At 42.7% G+C, this 27,972-nt stretch overlaps 1 protein-coding gene across 2 annotated transcripts; it reads left to right on the forward strand.

Moving 5' to 3' along the window:
* On the forward strand, window positions 1-27,884 carry cgnb (cingulin b). 2 transcript variants are annotated; one of them, XM_015973686.3, is made up of 20 exons: window positions 1-186; window positions 5,615-6,762; window positions 6,861-6,940; window positions 7,020-7,089; window positions 11,263-11,357; window positions 12,164-12,296; window positions 12,379-12,591; window positions 14,602-14,750; window positions 18,819-18,939; window positions 19,127-19,318; window positions 19,407-19,499; window positions 19,858-20,115; window positions 23,913-24,083; window positions 25,057-25,218; window positions 25,303-25,392; window positions 25,490-25,573; window positions 25,652-25,770; window positions 26,882-26,990; window positions 27,247-27,410; window positions 27,525-27,884. In XM_015973686.3, the coding sequence occupies exons 2-20, from the start codon at window positions 5,635-5,637 to the stop codon at window positions 27,619-27,621; spliced, it is 3,528 nt and encodes a 1,175-aa protein (XP_015829172.3). In that variant the 5' UTR covers window positions 1-186; window positions 5,615-5,634; the 3' UTR covers window positions 27,622-27,884. The 2 variants fall into 2 exon arrangements, with proteins under 2 accessions (XP_015829172.3, XP_054601128.2); XM_054745153.2 differs by lacking the exon at window positions 1-186 and adding an exon at window positions 446-556.
* The last annotated feature ends 88 nt before the right edge of the window (window positions 27,885-27,972 follow it).

Here is a 27,972-nt window from a genome sequence, read left to right on the forward strand (position 1 = left end):
CTTCGGCTGTCCGACGTGTTGGCAACAGGTTCCACTGGCAGCGAGGGGAGCATTTCCCCGTTCTCCACGTTCAGCTCATTGAATAATACCTTCTCAGCGATGTCTGGAGTTTCTGCAGCCACACGGAACCGAAACCTCCCGAACATCTGAGCGAGGAGCAAGTCAAAATTTGGCTCATCTTCGCAGGTGCGGTAAAAAATGTCCTATAAACAGCGGCTCCCTGTTTTAGTTTGCCAGTAAAGTGAGTGGGAAACCGGTGCAGTGCGCCCGGCTCGTCTCCGCGTTTGTTTTTAATCACCTGTAGCTTTAAAAAAAAGAATGAACGGAGAAAATAAGCTTTTATTGTGTGTTTTTAAATGTTTTTGGTGCATTCATGTCTGTGTGCGCGCCTAATCGGATCTGTCTGCGCTGCGCAAAGAGGATATGCCGGGGGGTTATTCTAGCAGGTAAACGCTTCTAATAGGATGCGGCTGGAGGCAGGTGCGTCGCTCGGGTCGCCGACAGCCTGTAAACAAGCTGTGGTTTCGACGCGCACCGATACTGACTGACCGGATAGGTGGGTGTGACGTTATTAGGACGGGCAGGTGCTTTTGGAGTTTAGATGCGCCTTCAGGTTATTTGTTTTTAATCTGTTTACTTAACACGTTCAGCATGTGTAGCACACATGGTTAGATAAGCCCCATATCCATGTCAGAACTGCTTTTTCTACTCGCTGCCTGGTTACTTTTGTCTTACATTTAAAAATAATTGCTCCAGAAATAGACCTGACCTCAAATTTATGTACTCCAAGTTCATTTTCAAGTTTTTTGGATCAATTTTTGTGTTAAAGGAAGGAAATAATTATCATGCTGTTGCCAGTGGCGCCACCCACGAGGGGGCAAATGGGGGCAATGGCCACCCCTATGAATATAGTCGGTGCTGCTGCCATAATATTGAAAATAATGATGATGATGACTTTTTTTTATAAGCTTTGAGGTGTATTGAGGTACATGTGGATGATTGAGACTTTTACTGTGAAGGACTAAAATAAGTTATTTCACTGTTTCTACAGAAGTAGCTGAAATTCTGCCCCTTTTTTTAAACAAAATGCCTAATTTTACATTTACGTCAAATAAAACACAGCTATTATTATCAGTTATGATCATAATGAGAATAGAACAAGTACAGTTGGGTTCAGGGGTAATTGGGCAGGAGGCAGCACATTTCAAACACAGGGACAATTCATTGTGCTTTACAATTAGCATTAAATGGCACAACAACAAACACGAGGACACAAATTAAAAATATACACAGATAAAGTTATAATTTAGAGTTAAAAGGAAAAGACAGAATTAAAGTTGAGCAATTGCATCACAGATTACGGTGGAGACGATGCAGCATAAGAAACAATTCATTCAAAGGCTGATGAGGACATTAGGGTTTTAAGTTTTGATTTAAGCAACACTAGTTAGGGCAGATCTGAGGTCCTGGGGGAGCTGATTCTATATGTGAGCGGCATAATGGCTAAAAGCATCTTCACCCTGTTTGGTTCTGACCTGAAGTTCTACCAGCTGATTGTGACCTAAGGATCTCCGAGCCCTACAGGAATGAAATCTGACCTGTATTTTGGTCCCATGCCATTGAATGATTTATAAACTAGTAGGAGCACTTTGAAATTTATTCTTCCAAAATTGCTTACTTTTTTAATAAGATTTAGAGTTTTTTTAGCATTTTAACTTTAATCTTGACACTTCTTCCTCATTTTTATATCCTCTGGGCAGCTCTGTTATGCTTTGATAATCAACAAGCAATAAATATCACAAAGGAGGTTGAAAACTGCTGTATGAAAACAAAACGCACATTAAATCTAAATGGTTTTAATGACTTATTGGCATATTCTAGGCAAAATGCCTATATATATATATATATATATATATATATATATATATATATATATATATATATATATATATATATATACACACACACACACACACACACACACATACATAAGTGTGTGTGTGTGTTATTTAATCATTTTTTATCAGTTTGTAATATCACCATAAAATTTGATGTTCTCTTTGGTTTTTGCTATATATTCGTCTCAGCCATCAGTAATTTACTCGCAGCTCGTTTTGTTTTAATTTATTGAGGAAATTCACCTAAATTGCTTCCATTAATACAATTTCTAACATTATAACTAACAAAGGCTTAAAAATGTTGAAAGATGCTGTTAATCACAGATGATTATCCAAGTAATTTTACCAAGGAAAAATGCAAAAATATAATTTGGTAATATAAATATGATAAAACATGAATAGTTTATTATTAAATGTTGATAAAATTTGACTATTTGAAATTCTTACCAACTTTAATAGTCACTGTGACTCATTTATGTGTGAGAAAGCTGGGGGAGTGATTACAACAAAACCTTTTGAGAACATTTAAGCTAAGAAGGGGGAAGAAGAGCCTGTTGGTTGGGGAACAGTGCGAAGAGTAGTAGCTGATTGGCCAGTTTGGTGACATTCCTGTCTCTGTTGACTCGGCCTGTCCTTGTAGAGACTGAGAAACGACGTGAAAGTCAAGCGAGTGAGGGTGGACCGCTACTGGTCACCGAATAACAACCGAGTCATTGTTTGAAATCTGTATTTACCTAAGAAACGTGTTTGCATCTCTGAGTTTCACGGCTGAGCACTCACCCACTCATTAACTCACTTCATGTTGAAGCCTTTTGACTTTTGTGCATCATTTCGAATCTCCATATTATTTAACCCTCCTCTTTCATTAAGTACCAGTTTTCCACGTGTGTAGACGCTCCTGTTTTCGGTTTCTTCCTAATCTGTCTGCATCACACAAATTCAAACCACGCGCAGTGCTGATGGGGAACGTCTGGAATCCTGGGAATGTTTCTTGGTATAAAGACAAGACTTTGATCCACTAATCTAACCTCATTACAGTTGGAGGTCTGGCTTGTTATTCCATAACCAGCTCTCATTAAGCGTTGGTGACATTTTATTTTTTTAATCTCTGACAAGCAAATTAGGGAAAATGCATCAACAGCATTGCTGCAGCTTGAGCATCCAATCATATTAGCTCAGCATCCACACACTGCAGGTGTGTGTGCGAGCACATTCCTGCGTAATGTGCATGAGTTAGTGAAGGGTGTGTGTGTGTGTGTCTCCAGCCCAGAATAAACGGTCCACGGCTGGCTGGCTTTGCTCTGAAGTTCGGAGCAGCAGGACAACAGAGGGGAGGCTCTTGGTGTTTAATGCTCCACAGAGTCGGGACAATGACAGGAGCGATCGCCCTCTCAGTTTCATCTCAAAGTGGAAAAGATGGACGTTGGCATATAAACTGTTAGATTTTATCTGGAAGACCAGAAATTAATGATACAAATCATATTTCAGCTAAACACGGATGGAGTTGGGTTGGTTTTCCCTTGTGGACTATGGGCCTGCTTAAAAATATGAAACATGGAGGCTCAAATCAGATGCTGCATGTTAAGAACATGTCTCGTAAAGTCAAATCTTTAAGAAACCATAAAGAAAAATCCATGAAAGTCCAGCAGCAAGACCCACGAGATGCAAGATCCTTCTGATGGATCACCAGCGTGACAAATTTTCAGCTAATATCTCATCTAACATCCGATAGTTGGTCCTAAAATATTATTTTACACCTTTTAAACTTTGTTATTAAGTGACTCTCATAAATTTTAAGAAATTTACCTAAAATAATAGCCTTTTTGGCAGATTTTTGGTTAAAGAATTGTGTTAAAATTAAATTTTTGTGTTATGTGTTGATTCAGCTAAACATGCCTTTGCTTCAAAGGTATGTTTTATGTTTGAATGAGTCATAATCAGTGTTTAAATAAAAACGGTACTCTAAAATATGATCAACTGAACTGAAATGAGCAAAAAAGCAGCCAAAGTCCAAATAAAACACTAAAATGCCTGCAGAAACTTAAAAACTGGTTTCTACTTTAGTTCAGAAGTCAAAAATAAATAAATTACCTGCAAGATTTTAATTTTCAGTCTTTACTTGATGGAACAAAGTAGATTTAAATGTTTGTGCATTAGATGTAAACTCACTTGGTGTCTGATGCATCATTGTTTTTGCAAATCACAACAAGCTAAAGATTTTTTTAAAATGCTCACATTTACTCAGTCTGCTAAAAAAGTTGTGGATATTTTTATGTCAGATTAGTTAAGCATCTTTTTTGTTCATTTTTTTAAGGATCTTAAACATCAAATATACTTACATGTCCCTAAATTCTGCATTTCCTGTAACAGACTGCATTCCCAAATGGGGACATGCAATTTGGAAGAAATTTACCAAATAAAGAATACCACCCAAAATAATTCAGTGTCTTTCATCAATTATTTATCTCCCAGCCAAGCTGAGATGACACTAGTGGCTGTTTTTCTCAGATTTGAGAAAGCCTCTCCAGAGACATCGCACATTTCCTGTCAGAGTACTTCTCATGACCCGACATTTAAAGCGATTGGATTCCCTCTTTTATATAATCTTACAAGTCAAGTGTTGGCACCATCAACCCTGCATTTGCCTGGAATTTCCCAATAAGTCATTAAAACCATTTAGATTTAATGTGCATTCATAACAGGGGCGGATTTAGGACTGAAGAAGATCCGGGGCTTAACACACAAACACGTGCGCGCACACACACACGTGACACGCACTAGTCAACATCATATATGTCTTGTACCACATAAGTTTTAATCTGAAGCTACATATTAAGCATTTTCAGGGCAGAGTATTGTTCCTGTTAGTGTTTACTGTGAGATGATAGTAAATATTCCCTTTCTTTCTCCAACAACTTTACCTGATAGTAAGCTAACTTTAGGCAAACCAGCAGCACAACAAATATTTTCAAATAAGACTCACAAACCTGAGTCAACACCAGCCTCATCAAAGCTGGGGTTCTGTCGTTGTACTTTTTGTCTAAAAAACGTCCTTATGTCCATCTTCACTCATGCGTTTCAGGCAGAGAGTGCAGAAGAAGCCGGCTGCTGAAGGGCTTCTTCTTCAGTGGTGGAGGCTCAGGCAGGCTGTATACAAACTACTACCAGCTGCTCCCTCTCTGTTGGACTTTGGTACTGCATGTTACTTCCGCGATTTAGATCCGGGGCTTTTCATAAAACATCCGGGGCTTCAGCCCAAGTAGCCGGGCCTAACGCCGCCCCTGATTCATACAGCAATTTTCAACCTCCTTTGTGATATTTATATTTTACTTTTGTATTTTTCAGTCTATATGGAAAGAAATCCCAAAAGTACAGTTTTGTATTGTGCCCACACACTTTGCCTGTAAAAAGAAGTTCTTTAGCCCCAGTGGCATATTTGGCATGAATGAATACGAAACACTCTGATCAAGAAGGAATTTTACCTGCAGAGCAGCAAGAGACGATGACAAGTTCATCAAGACAAACCCTTGGCTTGATGTTTTAGCCAAGTCAGAGTGACTGTTATGGGACCAAGGGGGCCATTTTCTCAGAAAACGGGTAAATAAAGTGATGAGAAAGTCATCTACATAGTGATCTCATGGAACGGATGCCATGGCTTTCCATACTTGTTTTACTTCACCATCTGATGGTTTCTGTTTTCATTTTGTCCCGCACAGAAACAGGAAGCGTGGAGAATATGAGCACTCCTTCGACTGACCGAAAGCCCCAGGTGGATTATGGCGTTCAGATTCGCTTCATTAAAGACCTCCATGACACAGGTGGAGGCTATGTGGAAAAGTCAAAGATAAACGGCGCAAGTCCCTCGTCCAGCAAATACGGGGTGGCCGTACGGGTTCAAGGAATTTCTGGACAGCCTTATGTGGTGCTAAAAGATGGACAGAAAGGTGACTCGTATGGAGTTCAGCTGACTAACCCCACCCCCAGTCCTACTTCAGGACCTCCATCGCCCTACAACAGTGTCCCCAAACTCAAAAAAGAGCCGTCAGAATTCACAAGGCCCTTCAGCCCAGTTGTGAGTACTCCCCATTCCCCTGTTTCACCACCAGCAGAAGATGAAGATGGGGAAATTTTTGGGAGCCCTCTCAAAAGACCTCCAGGTGATGGTCAAGCAGGAACACAGGCAGAGGAGGAAGGTGGAGCTGGGCGGGAACGAGCAGTGGAGAGGCCAAAATCGGAACCCACATTCAAAGCGCCCCTCAGTGAACTGGAGGAAAAAAAAGATAGGACTGATGAGGAGGAGTATAATGAAGCTGGCCTGAAATCTGTAAAATCAAGTGCTGTGGGACCTAAAAGGTTTAAACAAACTGGCTCTGGGTTCTCTAACTCTTTGGGTCGGTACAACAGAAAGAAACTGTGCTCCAATTCTTCTCCTCAACCCTTCCCAGAAATTCCACCACTGATTGACAGTGATCCGGTCCAAGCGATTGACACTAACTCATTGGCTCCAATCAACAAACTTATCAGTAAGTTCAACAACGGCAGTGCTCCACAAACCAGAGGCCGCTCTGGTGCAAGGCAGCGGCTGAGATTCGACGAACGAAGGAGGTCCAGGAGTCTTGATGCCAGAAAAGATGTAGAGCCAGAAGTTACCCATCCACTTCCTAAATCTCCTATTCTCAACCCCTATGCTGCTTCAGTATCTGCCTCCTCTAGTTTATTGATGTCATCTGCTCCAGGAAGTAGCCTGGGAAAGAGTCCCGTATCTGCTACCAAGGTGGTGGCAGTCAATGCCCCTAAGGCAAGCTTTAAGCCACCTGAGAAGTTTGTTGCCAAGGATGGCCCTCCAGCCATTGCAAGAAAGCCTGTGAGTACCAGCCAACAGTGACTCTGAAGGTATTAACTTGTTTGCTCACAGTGTCCTAAACTTTGCCTGTTCTCCCTTTGAATGAAACTCTTTCCAAGAGTCCGAGTCAAAGCACAGAGGTCATTAATTGGGAGGAGGCTCACGTCAAGCAGGCTATTTACAACATCCTAAAAGAAGGGTGGGTTAAAGTTGAAGTGTAATGTTTCTAATAGTTGGGTCTCGTGCATTTGAATACATCTTCTCTGTTTTCTCATCAGCACTATGGAGAGTGAAGGATCCCTTCAAAGAAAAGTCAACCTTGTCTATGAGACAACCGACAGACCGAAGGTACGATCCGGACAGTCTACTCTGGTCAAATACATCATCTCTATTGATTAGAAAAGAATATCACTATACTTGTTGTTTGCATCATTCCAGAAACAGAGACGCAAGTGCCAAGGTTTTACATGGATCGTTTGATTCTTACACACTTGCACCAATTGGAACAAAACCTAAAGCAGTGGCGGCTCCAGAAATCTTTTTCTGCAGCTGCTATGAAGGAGCTAGTCTTTTTATTGAGGGTGCTATGAAGGAAGTGGTCATGCGTACCTATTCTCTAAAACACCTTCAACACTAGCAGATACACATGCGTGCACAAAACCTCAACAACATCATTAATATACATCATAAACATATGAACAATCGCTGACTTTTCCATGAAATCATAAACACACACAGCCACACAGAAAACCATCTATAGTGTTGCAAGGTTAGCTAACGTGAGTGTTGGCATTTCCAGCGGCAAAACCCTCGACTGCTGCAGCGGTTTCCTGTTTTGGTTTAAGTTTTTACTATCTATATGATAATTTACTGATTATTTTTGTTTTGTATGTTAAATATTATCACATCCACACATTCAATTAAAATTAAATTGTAAAAAAAAAAAATCTTAATTACTTGGGGGTGCTATGGGGATGCAATGACTAATCCAGGGGTAGCTATAGCGCCCCCTGGCGCTGCCACTGACCTAAAGGGTCAATAAATGAGCTGTTGCTTTTAAACATATTGGCTTGTTGAGAAAACCATTCATTTCATGCACTTTACAATTGAACTAAAGTAAACTATGCTGGTAGACACTTTCAGAAAGGCTTTAGCATGTAAAACACATGACGTTTACCATTGTTTCTAAAACATTTGGGTTGTTTTTAAAAAAAAAAAAACAGAACTGTTAAATTAACTTTATTTTGTGGGTGGGTTTAGCATGTCGGTCATCGGAGCGAAGCTAGCAGTGAAGCCAACAGATGATTGGCAGCCAGCCTTGTTTTGTGAACATAAGAAGTTTCTGTTTCATTCACTTTGTCTCCAAGACTTCTTCTCTGGACGACCAAAAATTAGAACTTTAGGGACACGCAGACAACTCCTATCTTTCTGTGCCACGTTTGTCTCTTTTGTGTGAAACAAATAGAGCTACGATCATGACAACACGCGGTCGTCTTTTTATGCTATAAAATTGGTATCCTTGCATAAATCTACATGCAAAATGCACTCCTTTGTGTCCTTACCCCCTCGTATTACATGCCGTTGATTATGTATGACGCCTTGTTATGTGGCTGATGCTGTTTGCGACTGCGTCTTCCTGGTGAATTATTTGCTTGTCTTGTCTCTTGGCAACGATGCACCTGCAGAAAGAAAGCTCAGTGTGATGAGGGCTCAGCCACTGAGAGCCATCAATAATTGAGTTGGAGTGGAACCCTGCACCAGCTGGGAGTTGGCTTGCAGGAGGGGATGGATTATTTTCTGAGGGGTCCTGTTGTACAAAACCTCCTTGTTTGTTATGACATGAACCACTCCGTTGGCTTTAATATACTTCCTGGCAGTCATTTCAGGCTCATTTTGAAGCAATAGTAAATAAATACGAAAGGATTATGGCATTAGACACAGAATTAAGGCTTCTTCCTTTGCAATTCAGCCCCTATACCAAAACATTCCTTTTGTTGGTTTAAAAACAGTGGGTGATGAGAACGCTCATTTGAGGTTATGTGTGGCCAGTTTCCAGATCAATATACAAGCAAGTGCTTTCATGTGTATTTGATGTTTTTTTTTTTTTTTTTTGCACATCTTCCCTCAATCCCACTCCAGTATGTCTCCTGACCGCTGTGATGTTCTGACAGATTCATTACAGTGTTACAATCTAATACGTCGAGGGGAGAGTTATGGTTCTGGCAGCTTGTGTGTGTCCTGGTTTCAGTGAGAATCAGATACTGGTGTGTTGGGTAATCCGAGTCCAAGGCTGTTGATCGATGCTTGTTTGTACAGAGCGTAAACAAAGGACCAACCTGTTCAACCGAAACCAATGATATCATTTTAGTTTTTGCTGCAAAATAAGACAGGATATTGTGTTTTTTCTCCTTGAGGCAGAAGTTCAGCTAATTTAGACTCCATTGATTGAAGTATCTATACAAAAGTAAAATATATATATATAAAAATAAAGATGCTCAGAGTCTGGTTTCGAGGATCTATACTAATTTCTGATTTTTTTTTCCATCAGGGAAGCTCTGCCCATTTCCATATGTATACCATATACCAGACATTTTTTTTCAATTTAAAAGTATGTTTCTGAAACTAGATTACATGACTGATCTAAGACATTTATTGGAGTGGGGAAGGTAACGGGGGGAAAATGAACAAACTTTGTCCTTTCAGTTGTGTCTCCATAGAAAATGTCCTTTTCAGGACTTTGCTAAGATGTCTGTATATCACAATCATTTTGTCAGTGAGTGACATCACTGATCAGCACCAGAAGGCATCCACAGAAATAAAAATACTTTAAAAGTTTTATTCTGTCAAAATACGCTGTTTTGGGCCAGCTTGGTCAAATGGAGATGTGCTTTACCTAAAGGTATGGTAAAATTATTAACCATAGGTTCTGATAGCAGAAGTAGGCCTGATGGTGAGTTCAGACTGGGGAGAAAGAAAAGAAGAAATTGTCCACTTTGCTCCACTTGTCCTTTTTGCTCTGGACAAAATCACTCAGAGCTGCAAATGGCCCTCAGGCCGCATTGATTTTAGTGTGATTAAAAATGTTTTAGTCACTGTTAACCAATTAGACTGATGCCTGCAGTCTTCATAAAATGTGCCTCTCAAGCCTGGAAAGGTGAGCGGGGGTTCTAAACAAATTTCGCCATTTGTGACATCACAAACGGGGACTTTTTGATGCAGCTTCTTTTAGGCACAAAACCACACACTAACAAAAAACAGATGGAGGTTCTTTACATTTGGAATGTTTAGAGGCAGCAGAGAATGCAAAAGGTGATATATATATATATTTTTTGTAATATGTGCCCTATCAATAAATGCATTGGCTAGCTATCGAATACTGCATTAAACTTGGTTTCAGTCTCATCTCTCAAACAGAATGGTTAGTGTATGGATGGGTGGTTTCTCTTCTGTCTTCTCCCATTTCCTCTGAGGTGTTCCGCAGGGTTCAATATTGGTTTCTCTGCTGTTTTGTGTGTTCATTCTGCCATTGGGTGATATCAGAAGCATGGTAGTGCTTTTCACCTATATGCTGTCATCTGTATTAGCCTTCATCCATCGGCGACCAGTGACCACCACTGTCCGTCTTTAATTTCCCACACAAGAATGCAGCTGATACAGATTGTACAAAGTGCTGTTATCTGCTGTTAATTATCAGAGGGAAACTGAGATGTCCCAGAATCGGATTATCTACAAGCTATCCTTTAAGGGACAGGAAGAAAGATGCAAGAAACTCCTGAAGACCCTGCTCTTCAGAGAGCATCTTCTTAACTAGCGCCCCTCCCTGCACCCGTCCCCCCTCTCTACTGTCCACTCCTTGTTCCCTATTCTCCATGACTGATGTCAAGTTGTTGTTAGCCTCAAGGGCAATATGCCGATTATCACTTGTAAGTCGCTTTGGACAAAAGTGTCTGCTAAATACATAAACATAAGAAAGTGAAACCAATCTTTGTAATGCGTCACAGATTTGAAATATCCAAAGTCCTCTGAGAAGCAAAAACAACTGAAAGTCTCTGTTTCTGCTTCTGTGTGTGTTTGTCTCTTGTAATGAGTGAAAGAGGATGAGAGGGGTTTTAGGGGCAGGATGGGCTTATTCCTCTTTTTTTCTGAGAGGGAGTTTTTTCCTGATGTGGGCAAAGAACAAGCAGCTTCTCAGGCTCTGCTCCCCTGCAGCCTGTCAGAAGAGTCGTACATGTAGGTGGAATCTTCCCCCCTATTGTCTTTTGACTATTTCTGAGCACACTGGCTGGGCTCATTCTCAAAGTATATATTTTTTTGACAGTCAGAAAGTAGGGCGCAGAATTCAAGTCAGGTTCTTCTATCATTTTATTTCAAAAGTTAAAAATAATACAGAGTGAATATTAAATGTGCAAGGTCGACAGTAGTGCTTTGTTCCAGCAGCTCTGCTCCGCCTCACCGTCCTTGAGGTCCTCTCTCCCTGTTTCTCATGCTAAATTTCCTCTGTGCTTTGAATGTTTTGCACAGAAAGGAGAATCTGCTGGAAGCGTCAAAAAGAATCTGGAGAGTCTTCAGAAGCAACTTGAACGCTGCAAGAAGGAACTGGACCTGGCAAATGACGAGTAAGGAAAAGTTTGCTGCATCTACAGTTCTGGGGAAAGTGTTTATCACATCGAAATGAATGCAGCGGAGGGAAAATATTAGGGTTTCAAATTCTGTTTTGTTTAATTTTGTTCAGCATGACTACAGAATGTTGGGAATAAAGATGTGGGCAAGGCAACGGTGGCTAAATTAAATGTAACCTACGAAATATCAAGTCAAAAACCAATTTTAGACATTTCAAAAGTCTTCTAGCCAAAGATTTGATGGCGCGTTCACGTCTGGGTCGGTCCGGTCTAACCCTGGTCGGGTAATTGTGTTGACATCTGGGTAATCTGTGTGTTTTCCGTGCTCAGCCGATTGATTTTTTTGTCACACCTGCTCTTTGGTGGTCCGCTTGGTGCAAAGCTGAAACAACACACCTACTATGGATTGATTGGCCGGCTGAATAAAACCTTTAACCTCCTGAGACCTGAACCTGTATTTGATGTGATTTAAAAGAAAAAATCTATTTAACTGTCACGGACTAGTCTACTCTCATTAATGGAAACCTAATTAGAAATATTAAAATAAAATTAAAAATTAGTGAAATTTCCTATTTAAAAAAGAGAAAACTAAAAATGTTCAACTTTAAGTTAATATTATGTGTCTATTAATAATAACAAAAAGGTCTAAGGTGAAGATTTTTTTTAGTGCAAGGAAAGAATGTCCACATATGTGGACACAGGGCCCTTGGAGGTTAAATCTTTGTGTTTTGTCATGTGCTTGATTACTCCCACATCACACTTATCTGTGGAAACGCACAGAACCATGTTTATGCTTTCTGTAGACTTTCTGCAGAGCGCATTGACAAAGAACTGGCTGAATCCCGTCTGCACCTTCAAGAAGACCAGCTGGCTCAACTTCAGGAGGAGTTGAGGAGGGTTTCAGACAATTTACCCCAGTCAGACTCCTTTCAGACGGTATGCACAATGTAAAATGACTCCCAGATAAACCCTCATTCATCCAGCCACACGTTTATAGCTGTTGGCTTTTTCTGTGCAGGATGTGGTGAACCTGCAGGCCCAGCTTGCTGAGACCACCACGCTGCTCCGGCGCCAAGACGAGGTGCTTCACCAGCGAGAGCGGGAGCTAACGGCGCTGAAGGGAGCGCTGAAGGAGGAGGTGGAATGTCATGACCGAGAGATGGAGGCTCTGAGGGAGCAGTACGGCGTGGATATGGAGAGCCTGAGAAAATCCATGGAACAGTTCACACAGGTGGAAGTCATCCAAGAAACAAACCTTGTTTTTGATAGCTTGTAAGGTTGAGCCCAGTAGGTGTTCGTTCATTTTAGCACCTATGGCTCAAGAAAATTATTCAAAAATATGATAAAGTTACTTAATGTACCTTTAAGGAAAGCGCTAACCCTGATACAGAGGTAGAGCTTTTATACATAGGATTATAAAAGACATTTGGCATAATAGTTTTTTTTCTGTTGTAGAGAAAAGCGAGGGACCACGGAGGACTAGAAACAAGCAGACAGGTTGGAGAAAACAGGGTGTCGTCAGCAAACACTTTAAACCTTAACTTTGTGCTCGTTTTTATAACGTGGACAGTAGGGATGTAAGAAAATATCTATATGGCAACATATTGCTATATTTTTTTATGTTGTATTATATCGATATTCAAAAGCCGTGTATCTAATTTTTGAAAGAGTTTACATGCAGACATTTGTGTATTTTCTTTTCTTTTGGTGCAATTCAGATGCCGACCACTAGTCAGCAGCAGTTTGCAATAGGTTTTGGTTCCACCACTGCAATGCAAACATGTTGCGTATCGGTTTGGACTGTTTATTGAATTTTCCTACAATAAATTGAGTCTAAAAAAACTCACTAATATAATCTGGCTGAATGTATCGCAATATATCATGATACATCGTATCTTTTCCCCTGTATCGTGATACATATAGCATCGCCAGAATTTCACCAGTACACATCCCTAGTGGACAGAAATTCTGTCTAGTTTGAGTTAAAACAGTAAAATGTCTCTGGAAGAAGCTGCAGCGCGGCAGTCGCAATGAATATTTTACAAATTCTGGTCTCTAGAGGGATTTTTGATGGGAGTTATTTGTTACATCGGTGCATGTTAACTCATTCACTGCCAGCCGTTTCCTGATCGCTAACGGCCTTCACTGCCAGCGTTTCTCACCATTTTTACTGTTTCTTTAAGAGTCACAGAACATTGCACTGTAGGATTATGTCGATGCCAAAACAACCAAAACAAAGAGGAGACTTACCTCTTACATCAGGAAGAAGCCGTGTGTTTCGAGCGTTATCCGTCCTTTCATAATCCGTTGTTGAATTGTGATCGGCAGACGCTTTTCCGGATCGTGCCTCACTTTTTTTACAGGAACGGCCCAAAACGATCTCCTAATACATGGATGGTCTGCTTCCTGATCATGTGATCTGTGACGTATGCGGATGAAGATCAGCTTCAGGGCTGAGATGTTTGTTCTCTCAGCGCGGGGGCTCGTTCTGATGCTCAAACAGTAAAAAAATGCAAATGACGACTTTAGTCGTCAATGGCAGTGAATGAGTTAATGTTGTGTTGTGTCTAAACCGTTTCAGATCTTCTCTTTGTGCATTGGGAGGACCCATTTTCACCTGTCAGGCACATTTGTGGGCCTGCATGACTTGTTAAGGTGGAATTAAAGCAGACTTGGATGTTTCATCTGCTTGTCGCGCATTCGGGCCTTGTCTCGTCGTTCGTTTCATGAATCCAATCAGAAGTCAGACTGTGAGCTTATGGGTCTCTGCAGGTCAGAGAAGTTCTAGAAGAGAAAACTTTCAGCTCTGATCGCTATGGGAAACTTTCCTAGTTGAGTTTCTTCTATAAAACTTTCTGCTGGTGGGATATTTTTGGATCACTGAGGACTTTTGAGGAGTGGATACAGGAATAGATCATGTTAGAGAAACGGGTTTTGGACGTGTGCAGAAGCCTGAGAACTAAAAGGGATACTTTTCAAAAAAACATGAAGTCTTCAAAAGGTTGCCTTTGACGAGGAGATTCATTTAGCAGACGTTGGATAAAATTAGTGGGATTTCTATAATGAGAGATTTAGTTGATTTGGTGTTATAGGGCGTAAAAAAGCTCAAAGAAAACATGACTGACTCCAAAATCTTTGCATGTCAAAATAACGAGGAAGACGATTGAATTAAAGTGGTAAACTCGTTGCCTTCGGTGAATTTAATGTGATTTATTTATTTTTTCCTTTTATTTGTGATCAGTCCCAGGAGCTGATTGAAGAGGAGCGTGAGAAGGTGAATGCCTCCTTGTTGACGCTGGAGGAAGAGCTGGAGAGCAGCAGAGATCAGGGGGAGCAGTGGAGGGCGGAGCTGGAGACGACGGCGCGAGAGCTGCAGAACGCCAAGCTGGAGTTCGTAACCGTAAATCTTTAAATTAACCGTTTCTGATCTCCGACTGCTAATTGAAGGCGCTCTTCGCGATCGGGAGCTTTTTTTAATGCTTGAACGCTTTATTTTGTTTTTGGCAGGAGAGGAAAACATTCCAGCAACCGAACGTGAGAAAGGAAAAACAAATCAATGAATAAATCCGTCCTGTTCTTTTTCGGTTTGAGTAGCCTGATTCTGATCTGATCCCGAGGCTCCTGTTAGAGTAGATTAAAGATCTGATCTGATTATTAGATCTTCTAGTTATAAAACCCAATCATGCCAATTTTTCTCATCTCCACTGATTAAAAATTAAATACTCAATGATTTAAAAACAATTGTGATCATGTCTGTCGGTTAGAAGTTTAGTTTCAATCCCTGGTTTGTCGTTCTGTTTGGTCGGACGACTGATTTTATTCCAAATAGTCACAACAAAAAAACCACTCCTCCATTTCCTTTTCTATCTGCCTAGGATAACCCAGGTGGACCATTTGTGACCCTCAAAGTGATTTTGTGAAGTTGGTTGTTAATAAGGAGCAAGCTGAAGTGTTTCTGTGATGTTATGAGCTGCAATCAGGTATTGCAGACTGTTTTTGTTTATGAGGGGTGTTGAAAGTCTTAATGCACTTTGGCACAAGCACCTGAGTCTTAAGTGAAAACACGATGCAGACTTGCCCAGAAAGGGTTCTCCTGCAGAAATTAAAGAATTGAAAATAGTCTATTTTGATAGTTTGTCATGCTTTCTAAATTTTTAATGACTTTTGACTACTTTTCCACTCACTTCCTGCAGTCCTTGTGCCAGATCATGACAGCTAATTACCTAAAAAATGAAGACTGTGAATAAACAGGTAAAAAAAATAAAACATTTAAATCTTGAAAAACTTTCGAAGGGGGGAAGAAATCTAGCAAAGAACCCAAACGGCTGTAAGATGCATCGTCCTACATGTTTTCAGCAAGTAGCTCAAAATTCACCTTGTTGCGTTTGTTAAATTGTTATTAAAATTAAAAAATTTTGTAACCATTAATGTGATTTATAAACATCGACATAAATATTGGACAATGGGTTTCCATAGGCTCCAATAACACGTTTTTGAAGAAAAATGGGAGGTGGCCACCACCGCCATTTTGACCGTGTCACAGGTTCCGTCAAGTCCAGACAATTCCACAAAAGGGAAGAGAGGTGGAGCTGAGGGTGGGGCTGTAAGGCTGGGATCAACTGACGACACCCGGTCGAACTAGCTACAAGCTAACGCGGAGGTGGGAGCTAAGCTAACGAAGGTAGCAACCTAGCTACAACCGGAGTTAACTGTGCACAACACCAGAGCTTCTGAGTCAGAGATACGCTGGGCTGACCGCTGGGTAAAACCGGGTAGAACACAGAGGTCTCCGAGACCTCCACAAGCCGGCAGCCGCACAGCAGACAAGCGCCGCTGCGATCTAAGATGCGCAGAGCTGCCGCTGGGGAGAACCGGGTGGAAAGGTTTCCATCCCAGAGCTCCACAAGCCGACAGCCCGGCGCATGAAACAGAAGCCGCGATCAGACAGAGATACGCCGAGCTGCGGGGAGGGGAGAATGGGTGGAAAACATCGGTCTCCCGAGAGCTCCACAAGCCGATAGTTGGAACCCAGCTCCACCAACATGTTATATTTCAACCCATTTTCTAAAGTGCAGCATTATGTTAAATGCACTGGGTTTTACCCTATTACATTTAAATTTCATGGTTAAACAGTACATGTTAAAATCTAAGCTCAGCTCGGCAGTGACCTAAAATACATAAATATAATTTTACTTACCGAAAAAAATGAAGTGGAGACTCCTTGGACACTATTAGTGCAATTAATGCCACAGCAAGTCATTTTGTCCAACAATTGCACAAAAAACATCCAAAAAAGAATACACAAACACAGAGACCCAAAAACTAGTTTTCTTGTCCGGGGATTGGACCGCCAGGGCTCCCGCCTTGGTCTGCCACCCGATTCACATTGCACCGGACCCTTCATGTTCCTCCTGCGGGTGGTGGGTCCACAGTTGGACGAGCCCATGTATCCGGTTCGGGCTGGGCCCGGCCGGGCCCCATGGGCGAAAGCCCGGCCACCAGGCGCTCGCTCACGGGCCCCAACCCCAGGCCTGGCTCCAGGGTGGGACCACGGTAACCCTCCGGGCCGGGTACTCCGACTCTTCGTTTTAACCGCCATGAAAGATCCTTCGAACCATTCTTTGTCTCACCCTTCACCTAAGACCAATTTGTCATGGGTGACCCTACCAGGGGCACTAAGTGCCCCAGACAACATAGCTCCTAGGATCATTAGGGCACTCAAACTCCTCCACCACAATAAGGTGACGGTTCAAGGAAAGACCGGAAAAGGGTGGCTTGCCACCTCCGGGTCGGGGGAGAGGTCCTACCTCAAGTGGAGGAGTTTAAGTATCTCGGGGTCTTGTTCACGAGTGAGGGTAGGAGGGATCGGGAGATCGACAGGCGGATTGGTTCGGCGTCTGCAGTGATGCGGACGCTGAGCCGATCTGTCGTGGGGAAGAGGGAGCTGAGCCAGAAAGCCAGGCTCTCGATTTACCGGTCGATCTACGTCCCAATCCTCACCTATGGTCATGAGCTTTGGGTAATGACCGAAAGAACGAGATCGCGGATACAAGCGGCCGAAATGAGTTTCCTCCGTAGGGTGGCCGGGCTCAGCCTTAGAGATAGGGTGAGGAGCTCGGACATTCGGGAGGGACTCGGAGTAGAACCGCTGCTCCTCCGGATCGAAAGGAGCCAGTTGAGGTGGTTTGGACATCTGGTCAGGATGCCTCCTGGACGCCTCCCCGGGGAGGTGTTTCGGGCATGTCCTGCCGGCAGAAGGCCCCCGGGTCGACCCAGGACATGTTGGAGAGGTTACATCTCCAATCTGGTCCAGGAACGCCTTGGGGTCCTGCCGGAGGAGCTGGTGGACAAGGCCGGGGAGAGGACGGCCTGGAGCTCCCTAGTTGGGATGCTGCCCCCGCGACCCGGACCCGGATAAGCGGAGGAAGACGAGACGAGAAACACAGAGACTCAAATTCCTGGAACAGTTTCCAAGCCAGACCAAGGCTCTACTGAGGCCTTTCCCCGGAGCTAGCTCTGTGGTCACGTGGGTCTGATGCTCAGTAATTATACAGAATTTTAGGCTTTTAATACACTTAAACAGAAGAGTGAGAAAAAAATTCACCCCCCCTCAGAGTTGTCATGAGTGTAAACTAGATCATTTAAACCAAAAACATGTTCTGGTACCAGGCTGTAAACATGTTTATTTCTGCCGTGAAATTGGTATTTTTAACATGGGAGTCAATGAGGATTTGCTCTCTTCTGACACCAGCCCCCAGCGGATGTGGGTGGAACTGCAATTTTTGGTACTTCCGGGATTGCTTCAATTTTTGAGCCGCATTGTGGGGGCCTGTTTATAAAAGAGAGTGGGGGTGATCTTCTGTAAGGGGACCAACGATTTTCCATACAGGCTATGGCCCCCTTGAAACTACCCCTTGGGGGCACCACTGTGTTGGTGCAAACCTACAAATTTTTGTGTTCTTTGGTGTTTTTATTGATAAAAATAATGAGTTTAGCATAGTTTTGCTCAACAACTCACAGAACAGAGTTCAGTGGCAAACAAGCAAACATTCGTTCAAAAACACGATCCAGATCTGAATCAAAAGTGTGTGAATAAGTAACCAAAGTCTAAATTAAAACTTTAAAATATCTTCAGAAAGAAAGAAGAGCAATAGAACAAGGTCCTCTGTAAAAGATTACAGGAAAGTCTGGCTGTTTGGAAGCAAAACATAAAGAAGTGAATGTCAGGAATGTCAGCACCAATCAACACCTGTTTGAGGTAAATTTGCCTCCAAAAGTCCCACAGAACCCACGTGGGATCACTCACCGATATAAAATTCATATTCAGTGGTTTTAATGATGTGGCTAATTGATTTATGCACTACACACACTTGGATGTGTGTGTCTTGGAGGCCTTGGGAGTTTCAACATGTAACATTTTATTGCTGTGTCCTAATTAAGATGGTTTTTGTTCTGCAGACTGAAAAAATCTGTTTTGGAGAAGGAAAAGGCTGAAGACTCCCTGAAGGATGCTCGAAGTTCTTTGCTTTCTTTGAAGAAAGAAAAGTCTGCGTCTGCCGATAACCTTTCTTTAAAGGAGGTAATTATTCTCAGTGTGTGGGTGAAATGTAAGGGATCATCATAGTTTTAAAGTGTAAGTGAGCTTCTACTAGCCAGCCACAGAATTTGCATCCTTTCATTCGTCTGTTCAGTTTTACTGCATTGTTATGCACCTTCACGGATTCCACTCAATCACACGTTATTCGTCTCTGATTACTTCTTCCAAGGAGCTTCGTCGTTGTCATGACGACCTGAAGCAGGCTCGCGCCGATCTGGACAAGCTAAAAGGCGAGATAGACGAGAAGAATGAGGCACTCGAAGCCCTGAGGAGGGCGAGTGATGAGAAGGAGGCGGAGCTTCGGTTGGACATCAGCAGGCTGAAGGAGCAATTTCAGAAAGACAAGGCCGAGCTGGAAAAGGTAATAATGCACAGAATAAAGACAAAATCGGTGCCTGTGCATGCCAGGCAACATAAATAAATAAATGCATCTTCTTGATCTTCTTCAGTCATCAGCTGGGTCTGCAGGAAGGACCGAAGTGGACCATGCTACCAGCCTGCAGGAAGAAAACCCTCGCCTTCGAGAGAGGCTGACCCGCATGGTACCGTACCAGAAACAGATGCTAAATCATGCTAACACAAACACCTCTCAAAACAAAAGAGATCCTCCCACACAGGCTCTATTTTCTACCAAGAGGCATCAAGAAAATCAAAACATACACATAAAAGCTCAGAAAATAATCCCTTTGAGCTGAATTTGCATGAGATGCTTTTTTTTTTTACCAGCTACAGTCACAGAATGGGGGAAGGATTCTCGGGTAAAGTAGCCAGCTTGTTAAGAACATTATCAAACAGAATTTAGTTTGGTGTGACTGAAATGAAAGATTTTTATGATCTGCTGCTCCAAAAACCAGAGATAAAGTATCACATTGTCATGATTGATGCGTCCCTGTTTTCCAGACAAGGCTTCAGTCCAGTCTGCCGCGGAGCTCCAATGCCGAAGAGGAGCTGGAAGCTCTGGAAGATGACAACCGTTTCCTGAAGGCTCAGCTCGAGGAGGCCAAGAGGGGTGCCACCCGGCTGGGAAAGGAGAAGGACGAGCTGACCCGGCGCCTGGAGGAGAGGGACCTGGAGAGAGAGGCACTGAGGAGGGGCAAAGGCGACCTGGAGGAGCAGAAACGGCTGCTGGACCGAGCATTGGAGAAGCTGAACAAGGAGGTAATAGAGCTTTTGAAGGTTTAGTTTACATTTTCTCGCTTGAAAGTGGAATTGCAACTGACAAACAACCCTAGGGTGACCATATTTCCATTTCCAAATAAAGAGGACAGGATCGGTCCTATGACGTCACACTATGGCAACGCCACACAGACCACGTTGGGACCATTTCTTTCCTGGTGTAATATCAGATTCTGCCAATAAAATGGCTCTCAAACAATTCATGTGTAAATAATTTCCATATTTTTTGCAAATTTTCATTTTTCTGCTGCATTAGTGCTGCAACAACATTATATTAATAAGAAATCATTATACCTTTTGTTTTACTACGGCATCGGTAAGCTTCCTGTGCACAGATTATTATAGATGCTTGTTTCAGCTGTGAGATTAGACTTTAGGATCAATGAAAAAGATGGTTTGTCAGACTCCATGGAAACTTTCAGAGAATCCACCAATAGTGACTTTCAAATGGTTTTGTTACTTGTTGCAAGTTTAGAAAAGCAGCAGATGAGACAGCATGTCTGATAATTTAGTTTTCCATATGATAATATTAGAACATGTCAGTGATGTGTGAGGAGCGTTTACAAACACTGTATAACTACTCCTGGACAGGGTAGGAATTACACAGGCTTCTGGCCCCCCAAAGGCCTTGAAACGGCCCTGGGTGTGTGACTGACAGTGTTGGGAAAGTTACTTTTAAAAAGTAATCAGTTATAGTTACTAATTACTTTGTCAAGAAAGTAACTCAGTTACTAACTGAGTTACGAGATTATAAAGTTAACTAATTATCAAGAAAAATAACTACTTAGTTACTTTTTTCATTAAAAAATGCAAGAAAAATTGGTTAATTGAACTTACTTAATTTACTATAAATGACTACAATAGTGAAATATAAATGACTAATGACTGGAACATAATAAAATGTATGTCAAAATGTTTTTATAAACCTGAATAATTTAAATAAATAAGCACTTAACAGGAGGAACTACTAACAGGAACATTACACTTATCTAGACTATTAAAAGGTCACTGTGTGATATTTAACAAGACCCCAATCAGCTAAAATTTAAAATTGCAAATAGAATCACCTGTAAAGGTTCCCGAGCCTTTAAATGGTCTCTCGGTCTAGTTAAATTACAGAAATAAATGTAATTTTGCACAGTATTCTAATTGTTCCAGCTTCACATAATTGTCTGTTATTAGTAGCATTTCTGTTGCTGGTAATCTAGTAACGGTTAAATAAATAAATAAAATCACTTAAAATGACACCAGAAGAGGCACAAGCCTGATGGAGGACTTACATTTACTAACTTGGGTCAGACCCAACCACAGAAGAGCTGAAGCTGGGTGGTAAACACACACAGGTAGTTCTAATAACACCTGAGCTCCATGCCGTCTGAGACTGATGCATCAGTGTTAGAGCGGGACTAAAGACGTGATCAGGAACAGGTAACAGATGGGTGATCTAGGAAGGTAGAAGATCGTGGCGTCTGAGCGGTGAACAGGTGAGCGGACCTTCGGGACGTCCCGCTGTCACGCTAAGAAGGTCACGGCTGCAGAGCCACACCTGCAGCATCTGCAGCCATGTCTATTCCTCACGTCTTCCTCGTTCTTCATGGCCAAGATACTCTTGGATGAAAGCATCTACCTCTTTAGCTCCTGATCAGCTGATGACAGCTTCAACACACCGCGCTGCTTAACGCACACATTTCCTTATCAGTAACAGAAACAACGTTTTGATAAAAGAAGACGTAATTAATTAGTTTGCTCGTTACTGAAAAAAATATCTTTTTAGTAACGCGGTTATTTTAAACGGCGTTATTCCCATCACTGCTCTGTTGTGTCTACAGCACGCAGCGACTGAGACAGTGAGGGTCTCCGCCCACCCGGCCAATCATCGTCGTGTTTGTAAGTGCGTTACCGACACCTCTCTCTCTGGCTGCAGCTGAAGTGTGGCGGTCAGAAAGCCTCACACTGTTGCTCAACGTTCGACAAGCGCATAGTAATGCACAACCTTCCGTCCCCAGTAACAGTAACTGCGTTGCAACAGTGGGAAAAGTAATTAATTAGATTATTCCGTTACCCAAAAAAAGAACGCCGTTATTTTAAACGGCGTTATTCCCATCACTGGTGACTGAGTTTAGAAGGTGAGCTGAATTGTATCAGATGTATAAATATTACATGTGCATAACTTATTGCTTTGTTCAGGTAAAAACATGTAGTGGAGATAAATCTACCCACATTTGACTTTCAAGCTTTGTTTTCTTGTTTTTATTTGACTATTTCCCTGTCCTGTCTGTCTCTCATCTTCCTGCATCTCCTCTAAACTCTCCAGAAAAACTGCTGCCTGGATTCTTACTTTTTCACCTCACGAGTTACTTTTGAGCAGATCAAAGGGATCTCCTGACCGGAAAGCGGAGTGCGCGTTTCGATGCTGCGTCGGTGAGGTGAAATCACCGCAGCGCACGATGAGCGGAGCGTGTCAGGAACGATTAAAAGACAGAGTACCAGAGGATATAAATGGATATGAGCGATCATGTGTTAATAATAATGTTTTGTTGCGCCACCTTGAGAATGTATCATGCGCCGGACGCAGCGGACGCACCAACGATCAGCGCTCTGCGTCCTCTCCGCTCAACAGAATCCCGCTACGCTGAGAGTCCAGAAATACTGTAATATAGGCAGAAACTGGATCTTTCCCTGAAAGATATCTAGCCCCCCATAACTCGATCCCTGCTCCTGGATGAAAAACCGGACATTTTGATCAATGTAGGAAACACCCCCCCCCCCCCCCCCCCCCCCCCCCCCGGACGCCCTGGACAGACATGTCCGGGGGAAAGAGGACATATAGCACCAACCATAGATATGTACCAACTAGCAAGAAAAGCCATTTTTAATATTTTTCTGCAGCGGTTTTAGCGCTTTTCAGTGCACGCTGCTGATACAGCGCCCCCATAGTGGCGCAATGCTGCAACTGCAGTTAAAATAACATCCATATAGCTGGGGGCAGAGTGAAATCAGGCTGGGGCGGCCATTAGGGTCAGAAATCCCTGGGAACACAATTTTTGAGCGAGCACCATTTCAGATCATTCGACCTCCAGCAAAATGACCCAACACATCAGACTCCCTTTCATCACTGGCGATGAGTGAAGAGGTAGATGTGTAAAAAAAAAAAAAAGTTTATGAATCGTGAAAGTTTTGTAATTGCTTGTTACAAACCAGTAAATTAATTTTGTCCCTGACGGGCTCCTGTAGAAGAAAACATGAGGTCTAATATGGCATCGCCCAGAGACTTGGATCACAGACATGTATACGTAGAGGCGCTGCCTGTTGGAGCTGTCGTAGTGGCCGGCAGTCATTTTAGATGGGTCTCCATTTGCCCCCAGTGCATTAATTTCTCCTGAGGAAGATGCTTACCGAACTAAAAAAACCCATTTTATCAAACTTTTTCACAAAATCGGACACGAGGTGTACATGATGATTACATTCTAAATATAATAAAATAAAATTAATAAATTTAAATATAAAATCCTATCAGTTAGGCTAGAAAAGTCACTAGTAATGCTACGTGATCCGTTTTCAATAGCACGCCGGTTGTTGTAACCGTAGGCTGCACAAAAATGGGCATAGTTGCATCTGTGGGAATCACTGTTTAGTATTAAAACAACACGAAATATGATGTGGATGTTCTGGATCGGAAGGAAAGGAAATAATCAGCAGAGGGTGGCAGGGCACCCCCACCACTCAAGCAAATGCTGCGTATACACATGTAGAAGCGCTTTCACTCCTCTCTTCTTCAGATGGAGGTGATGATGGGAGACTCGCGTCAGTCGGTGGCCACCCTGCAGACCCAGCTGGAGGACTTCAGGGAGCGATCGAGGAAGGACCTGCTGGAGGCGCAGAGGAACAACAAGGACAGGCTGGCTGAGCTGCAGAGGGCTCAGAATAACCTGAAGGCCCAGCAGGAGGAGGTGGGATTAAAATATCGCAAAGTTTCATCCAGCTCTGACCTTCAGCTCTTGCTGGGTAGGTTCGCGGCTGAGTGTGAAGCGGCTGGGATGAGAATCAGCACCTCCAAATCTGAGACCATGGTCCTCGACCGGAAAAGGGTGGCTTGCCAACTCCGGGTCGGGGGAGAGGTCCTACCTCAAGTGGAGGAGTTTAAGTATCTCGGGGTCTTGTTCACGAGTGAGGGTAGGAGGGATCGGGAGATCGACAGGCGGATTGGTTCGGCGTCTGCAGTGATGCGGACGCTGAGCCGATCTGTCGTGGTGAAGAGGGAGCTGAGCCAGAAAGCCAGGCTCTCGATTTACCGGTCGATCTACGTCCCAATCCTCACCTATGGTCATGAGCTTTGGGTAATGACCGAAAGAACGAGATCGCGGATACAAGCGGCCGAAATGAGTTTCCTCTGTAGGGTGGCTGGGCTCAGCCTTAGAGATAGGGTGAGGAGCTCAGACATTCGGGAGGGACTCGGAGTAGAACCGCTGCTCCTCCGGATCGAAAGGAGTCAGTTGAGGTGGTTTGGGCATCTGGTCAGGTTGCCTCCTGGACGCCTCCCTGGGGAGGTGTTTCAGGCATGTCCTGCCAGCAGGAGGCCCCCGGGTCGACCCAGGACACGTTGGAGAGGTTACATCTCCAATCTGGTCCGGGAACGCCTTGGGGTCCTGCCAGAGTAGCAGGTGGAGGTGGCTGGGGTGAGGATGGCCTGGAGCTCCCTAGTTGGGATGCTGCCCCCGCGACCCAGACCCGGATAAGCGGAGGAAGACGACGACAAAGTGCATGTTTAGAGGAGCTTTACTAGTCTTAGAAGAAAATATAAATAAAAAATAAACGCAGCTTGCCACCACGTTGCATCATCTTTCTCATCAACCTCCAAGCATTTCAGATCTGACAAGTTTGTTTGGAAAGATGAGATATCTTCATTTTTATACTAATTTTTAGGTTTCCCGTCTGAAGAAGGAGCTGCTGACGTGCAGTGAGGAGAGAGACAGCGCTCAGCTGGAAAGAGACCTCCTCAACAACCGTCTGAAGCACCTAGAGGGCGAGCTGGAGTCAGAAAAGAGCTCACACACCGACCGCAGCCGCGAGATCAGATCCCTGGAGGTGAGGCTTCTCGGGTCAAAGGTCACGACTAGGGAGATGGCTGGAACAGTTTCTAGTTGATAAAAATTCTGTTTGTGTTTGCAGGATAAAGTTAAAACTCTGGAGTTGGAGGTGGACGAGGAGAGGAGCAGCGTGGAGCTACTGAATGATCGCATAAGCCGAACCAGAGATCAGGTGCAGCATCAGGATATTTGAATACGAATGCAAATCATATGGAGGCACGCAGATCTGAAAGACTTACTGAAAACGTTCCTTTTTCTTTCTTTTGCAGGTGGATCAGCTGCGATCTGAGCTGATGCAGGAGCGCTCGGTCAGACACGACCTGGAGATGGACAAGAGCGCTCTGGAGCGACAGGTACGTCGTCCCAGCAACAGGGAAACGAGATTCCGGTAAGGTCGTTTAATAATGTCCGCGCCGCGCTTCGTCTCACAGGTGAAAGAGTTAAAGTCCCGCGTCGCCGACATGGAGGGACAGACTCGACCGTCGGCTGCAATCACGCTGCTGGAAAACAAGATTCAGGAGCTGGAGGAGCGGCTGCGCAGCGAGGAGCGGTAACGGGAGTTTCTCTAAATCGCACAAAACAAATGTGAACTCAAATGTTTAGAAAAATTTACCAAAACAAGAATTAGTTGGTGAAATTAGTTTGATAAAGGCATGAAAACATGAAAAATCACATCTTCAAATTTTTATCTTAATTAACTAATTCTGCTACAGTTGGCTCTGGAGTGGCGAAATGAAGGTTGCCAACAAATATTCAAGAATAATTATTGATGACATAACTTAAGGTTTGGCAACCCACAGAGGGGTCCCAAGTCCTACTTTTGGGAAACGGTAACTTAACAAGCACCAGGAAGTAAAAGAGAAAAGGAAAAAAAAAAAGAGTAACAAAAAAGGAAACAAAAAGAATTTTTTTAAAAAAGAGAGAAAAGGAAAAAAGAAGTGAGAATAAAAAAAGAAAAGGGGGGAAAAACAAGTCCCAGTTTAATATTTCAGTCTGACTCCATTTTTGTGTTTTTCACAAAATACGTTCTCGTTTATTGATGCAAGTCAGAAATGTGGAGATTAGATGTTTTACATTTATTTTAATTGCTAAAAGGTAACAGACTTATCTATACTTTTCAAAATGCTCTAACATGTACATTTTTTTTCTTTATCTTTAAGATAAAATTTGTTTACTTGGAATTTTCAAAATAAAAGGCCAAAAGCAAAACTTGGTGGGAAAACTTCTCAAGAATTCATGATGCAGCACGATGTATAAATACTGAATTAATGACATTTTATTTTTTCATTCTATTACATGTTTTGTTTTATTTATAATTTGAACAAAATGTCTTACGTAATAAAACTTTTTTGTTTTTTACATTTTTAGATTAAAAATTAGATGACAAAAATAAGAGACAACAAATCTTGAACAAACATGCATTTAAAACAGTTAAATGTTTTTAAAAATTAAGATTTAATCTTCAGAAAGGTGTACTTGTATTATTTAAAGGAGTTCCTTTCTGTGTTCAGACTAATTTCTGGGCTCTGTTTGCAGTTAGAGCACGTTAGAGCAAACATGCGAACGCAGCTGCATTTCAGGTGCTGTACAAAAAAACCACGTGAAATAGTAAGTGCCTCAAATATAAAAAAAACCTTTGTTTGCATCATGGCTCGATTCAGAGAGAAGAGCAGCATCCAGGCGTCCCAGAGAAGGATGGAGAGGAAACTGAAGGAGCTAAATGTCACATTGGACCAGGAGAGAAGCCAACATGTTGAGCAGAAAGATCAGGTAAATTCAATTTCACTGGTTTAATATTGATCATTTGGCTTTAAAGTTTACCTGCTTTTCATTCATTAAACTGACTGAGATGTGCTCCCCTCCTGACCCAAATCTGACCTCACTCCATCACAGAATGACCCCTGACCTCTTGTCTCCAAAACTCTTCCTGCTGTTGAATCAGTCATAGCCTCTTCCTTAGAAATCCTACTCTGTAGCACCCCACGTCGTCACCTTTGACCCCTTTCCTCTCCCTCTCCCGTCTCAGCTGACCCTCCGTGTTAAAGCCCTGAAGCGGCAGGTGGATGAGAGTGAAAGTGAGGTGGAGCGCTTGGAAGGAGTCCGCCGTAAAGTCCTCCGGGACCTGGAGGAGCAGCAGGAGCTCCAGGAGGCTCTGCGGGCAAAGGTCACAGCGCTCGAGAGCGAGCTAAAGTAGGTCCTCCGTGCGTGGCAGGGTTAAAGTTGAACACTAGATGGCGCTCTTTCATAAGTGACTGGAAACAGCAGATCTGACAAATTCTGAGAAGTGAATTTTTTTCTTTTCAGGCGAAAGGCTCAGCAGACGCACCGGATCGCTCTGAGCTCGTCCACCTTAAGCTCTGATGATGAGGATGACTTCTCTATGGCGTCACCTTCATCCTGAACCAGAAGTGAGGGATGAAGAGGACAGATCCAAAACCTTCTTGTGTAGCAGATTTTTTTCTTTAGTTTTGACATCTGCTGTGGTTTATTCACAAATCTGATATTTGTTTTTGTTTTTTCACATATTTAAAAAAGATTTTGCGACCACTGTGCTGTGTGGTTTTTCTCTGTTTGTTTTTTTAAAGACTCCTCTGCATGTTTTAAAGCAGTCTACTACCAGATCAGGCTGCAGATTTCACCTAAAATAAAAGAATCTAAATCGGTGCTTTTTGCTGTTGCATGATAAATTATTTCTGAATGTATTCATTTTGTGATTATTTGTTTTTTTACCTTTGGACTGTGACCATCTTTA

Source organism: Nothobranchius furzeri, chromosome 19 (assembly GCF_043380555.1).
Source record: "Nothobranchius furzeri strain GRZ-AD chromosome 19, NfurGRZ-RIMD1, whole genome shotgun sequence".
Lineage (NCBI taxonomy): Eukaryota > Metazoa > Chordata > Actinopteri > Cyprinodontiformes > Nothobranchiidae > Nothobranchius > Nothobranchius furzeri.

Bases quoted from the DNA above. Each gene is read 5' to 3' on its own strand.
- cgnb (XM_015973686.3), top strand. From the start codon at position 5,635: ATGAGCACTCCTTCGACTGACCGAAAGCCCCAGGTGGATTATGGCGTT. The intron at 12,592-14,601 runs GTGGAAGTCATC...ATTTGTGATCAG, and splicing joins CCATGGAACAGTTCACACAG to TCCCAGGAGCTGATTGAAGA. The intron at 20,116-23,912 runs GTAATAGAGCTT...TCTCTTCTTCAG, and splicing joins TGGAGAAGCTGAACAAGGAG to ATGGAGGTGATGATGGGAGA.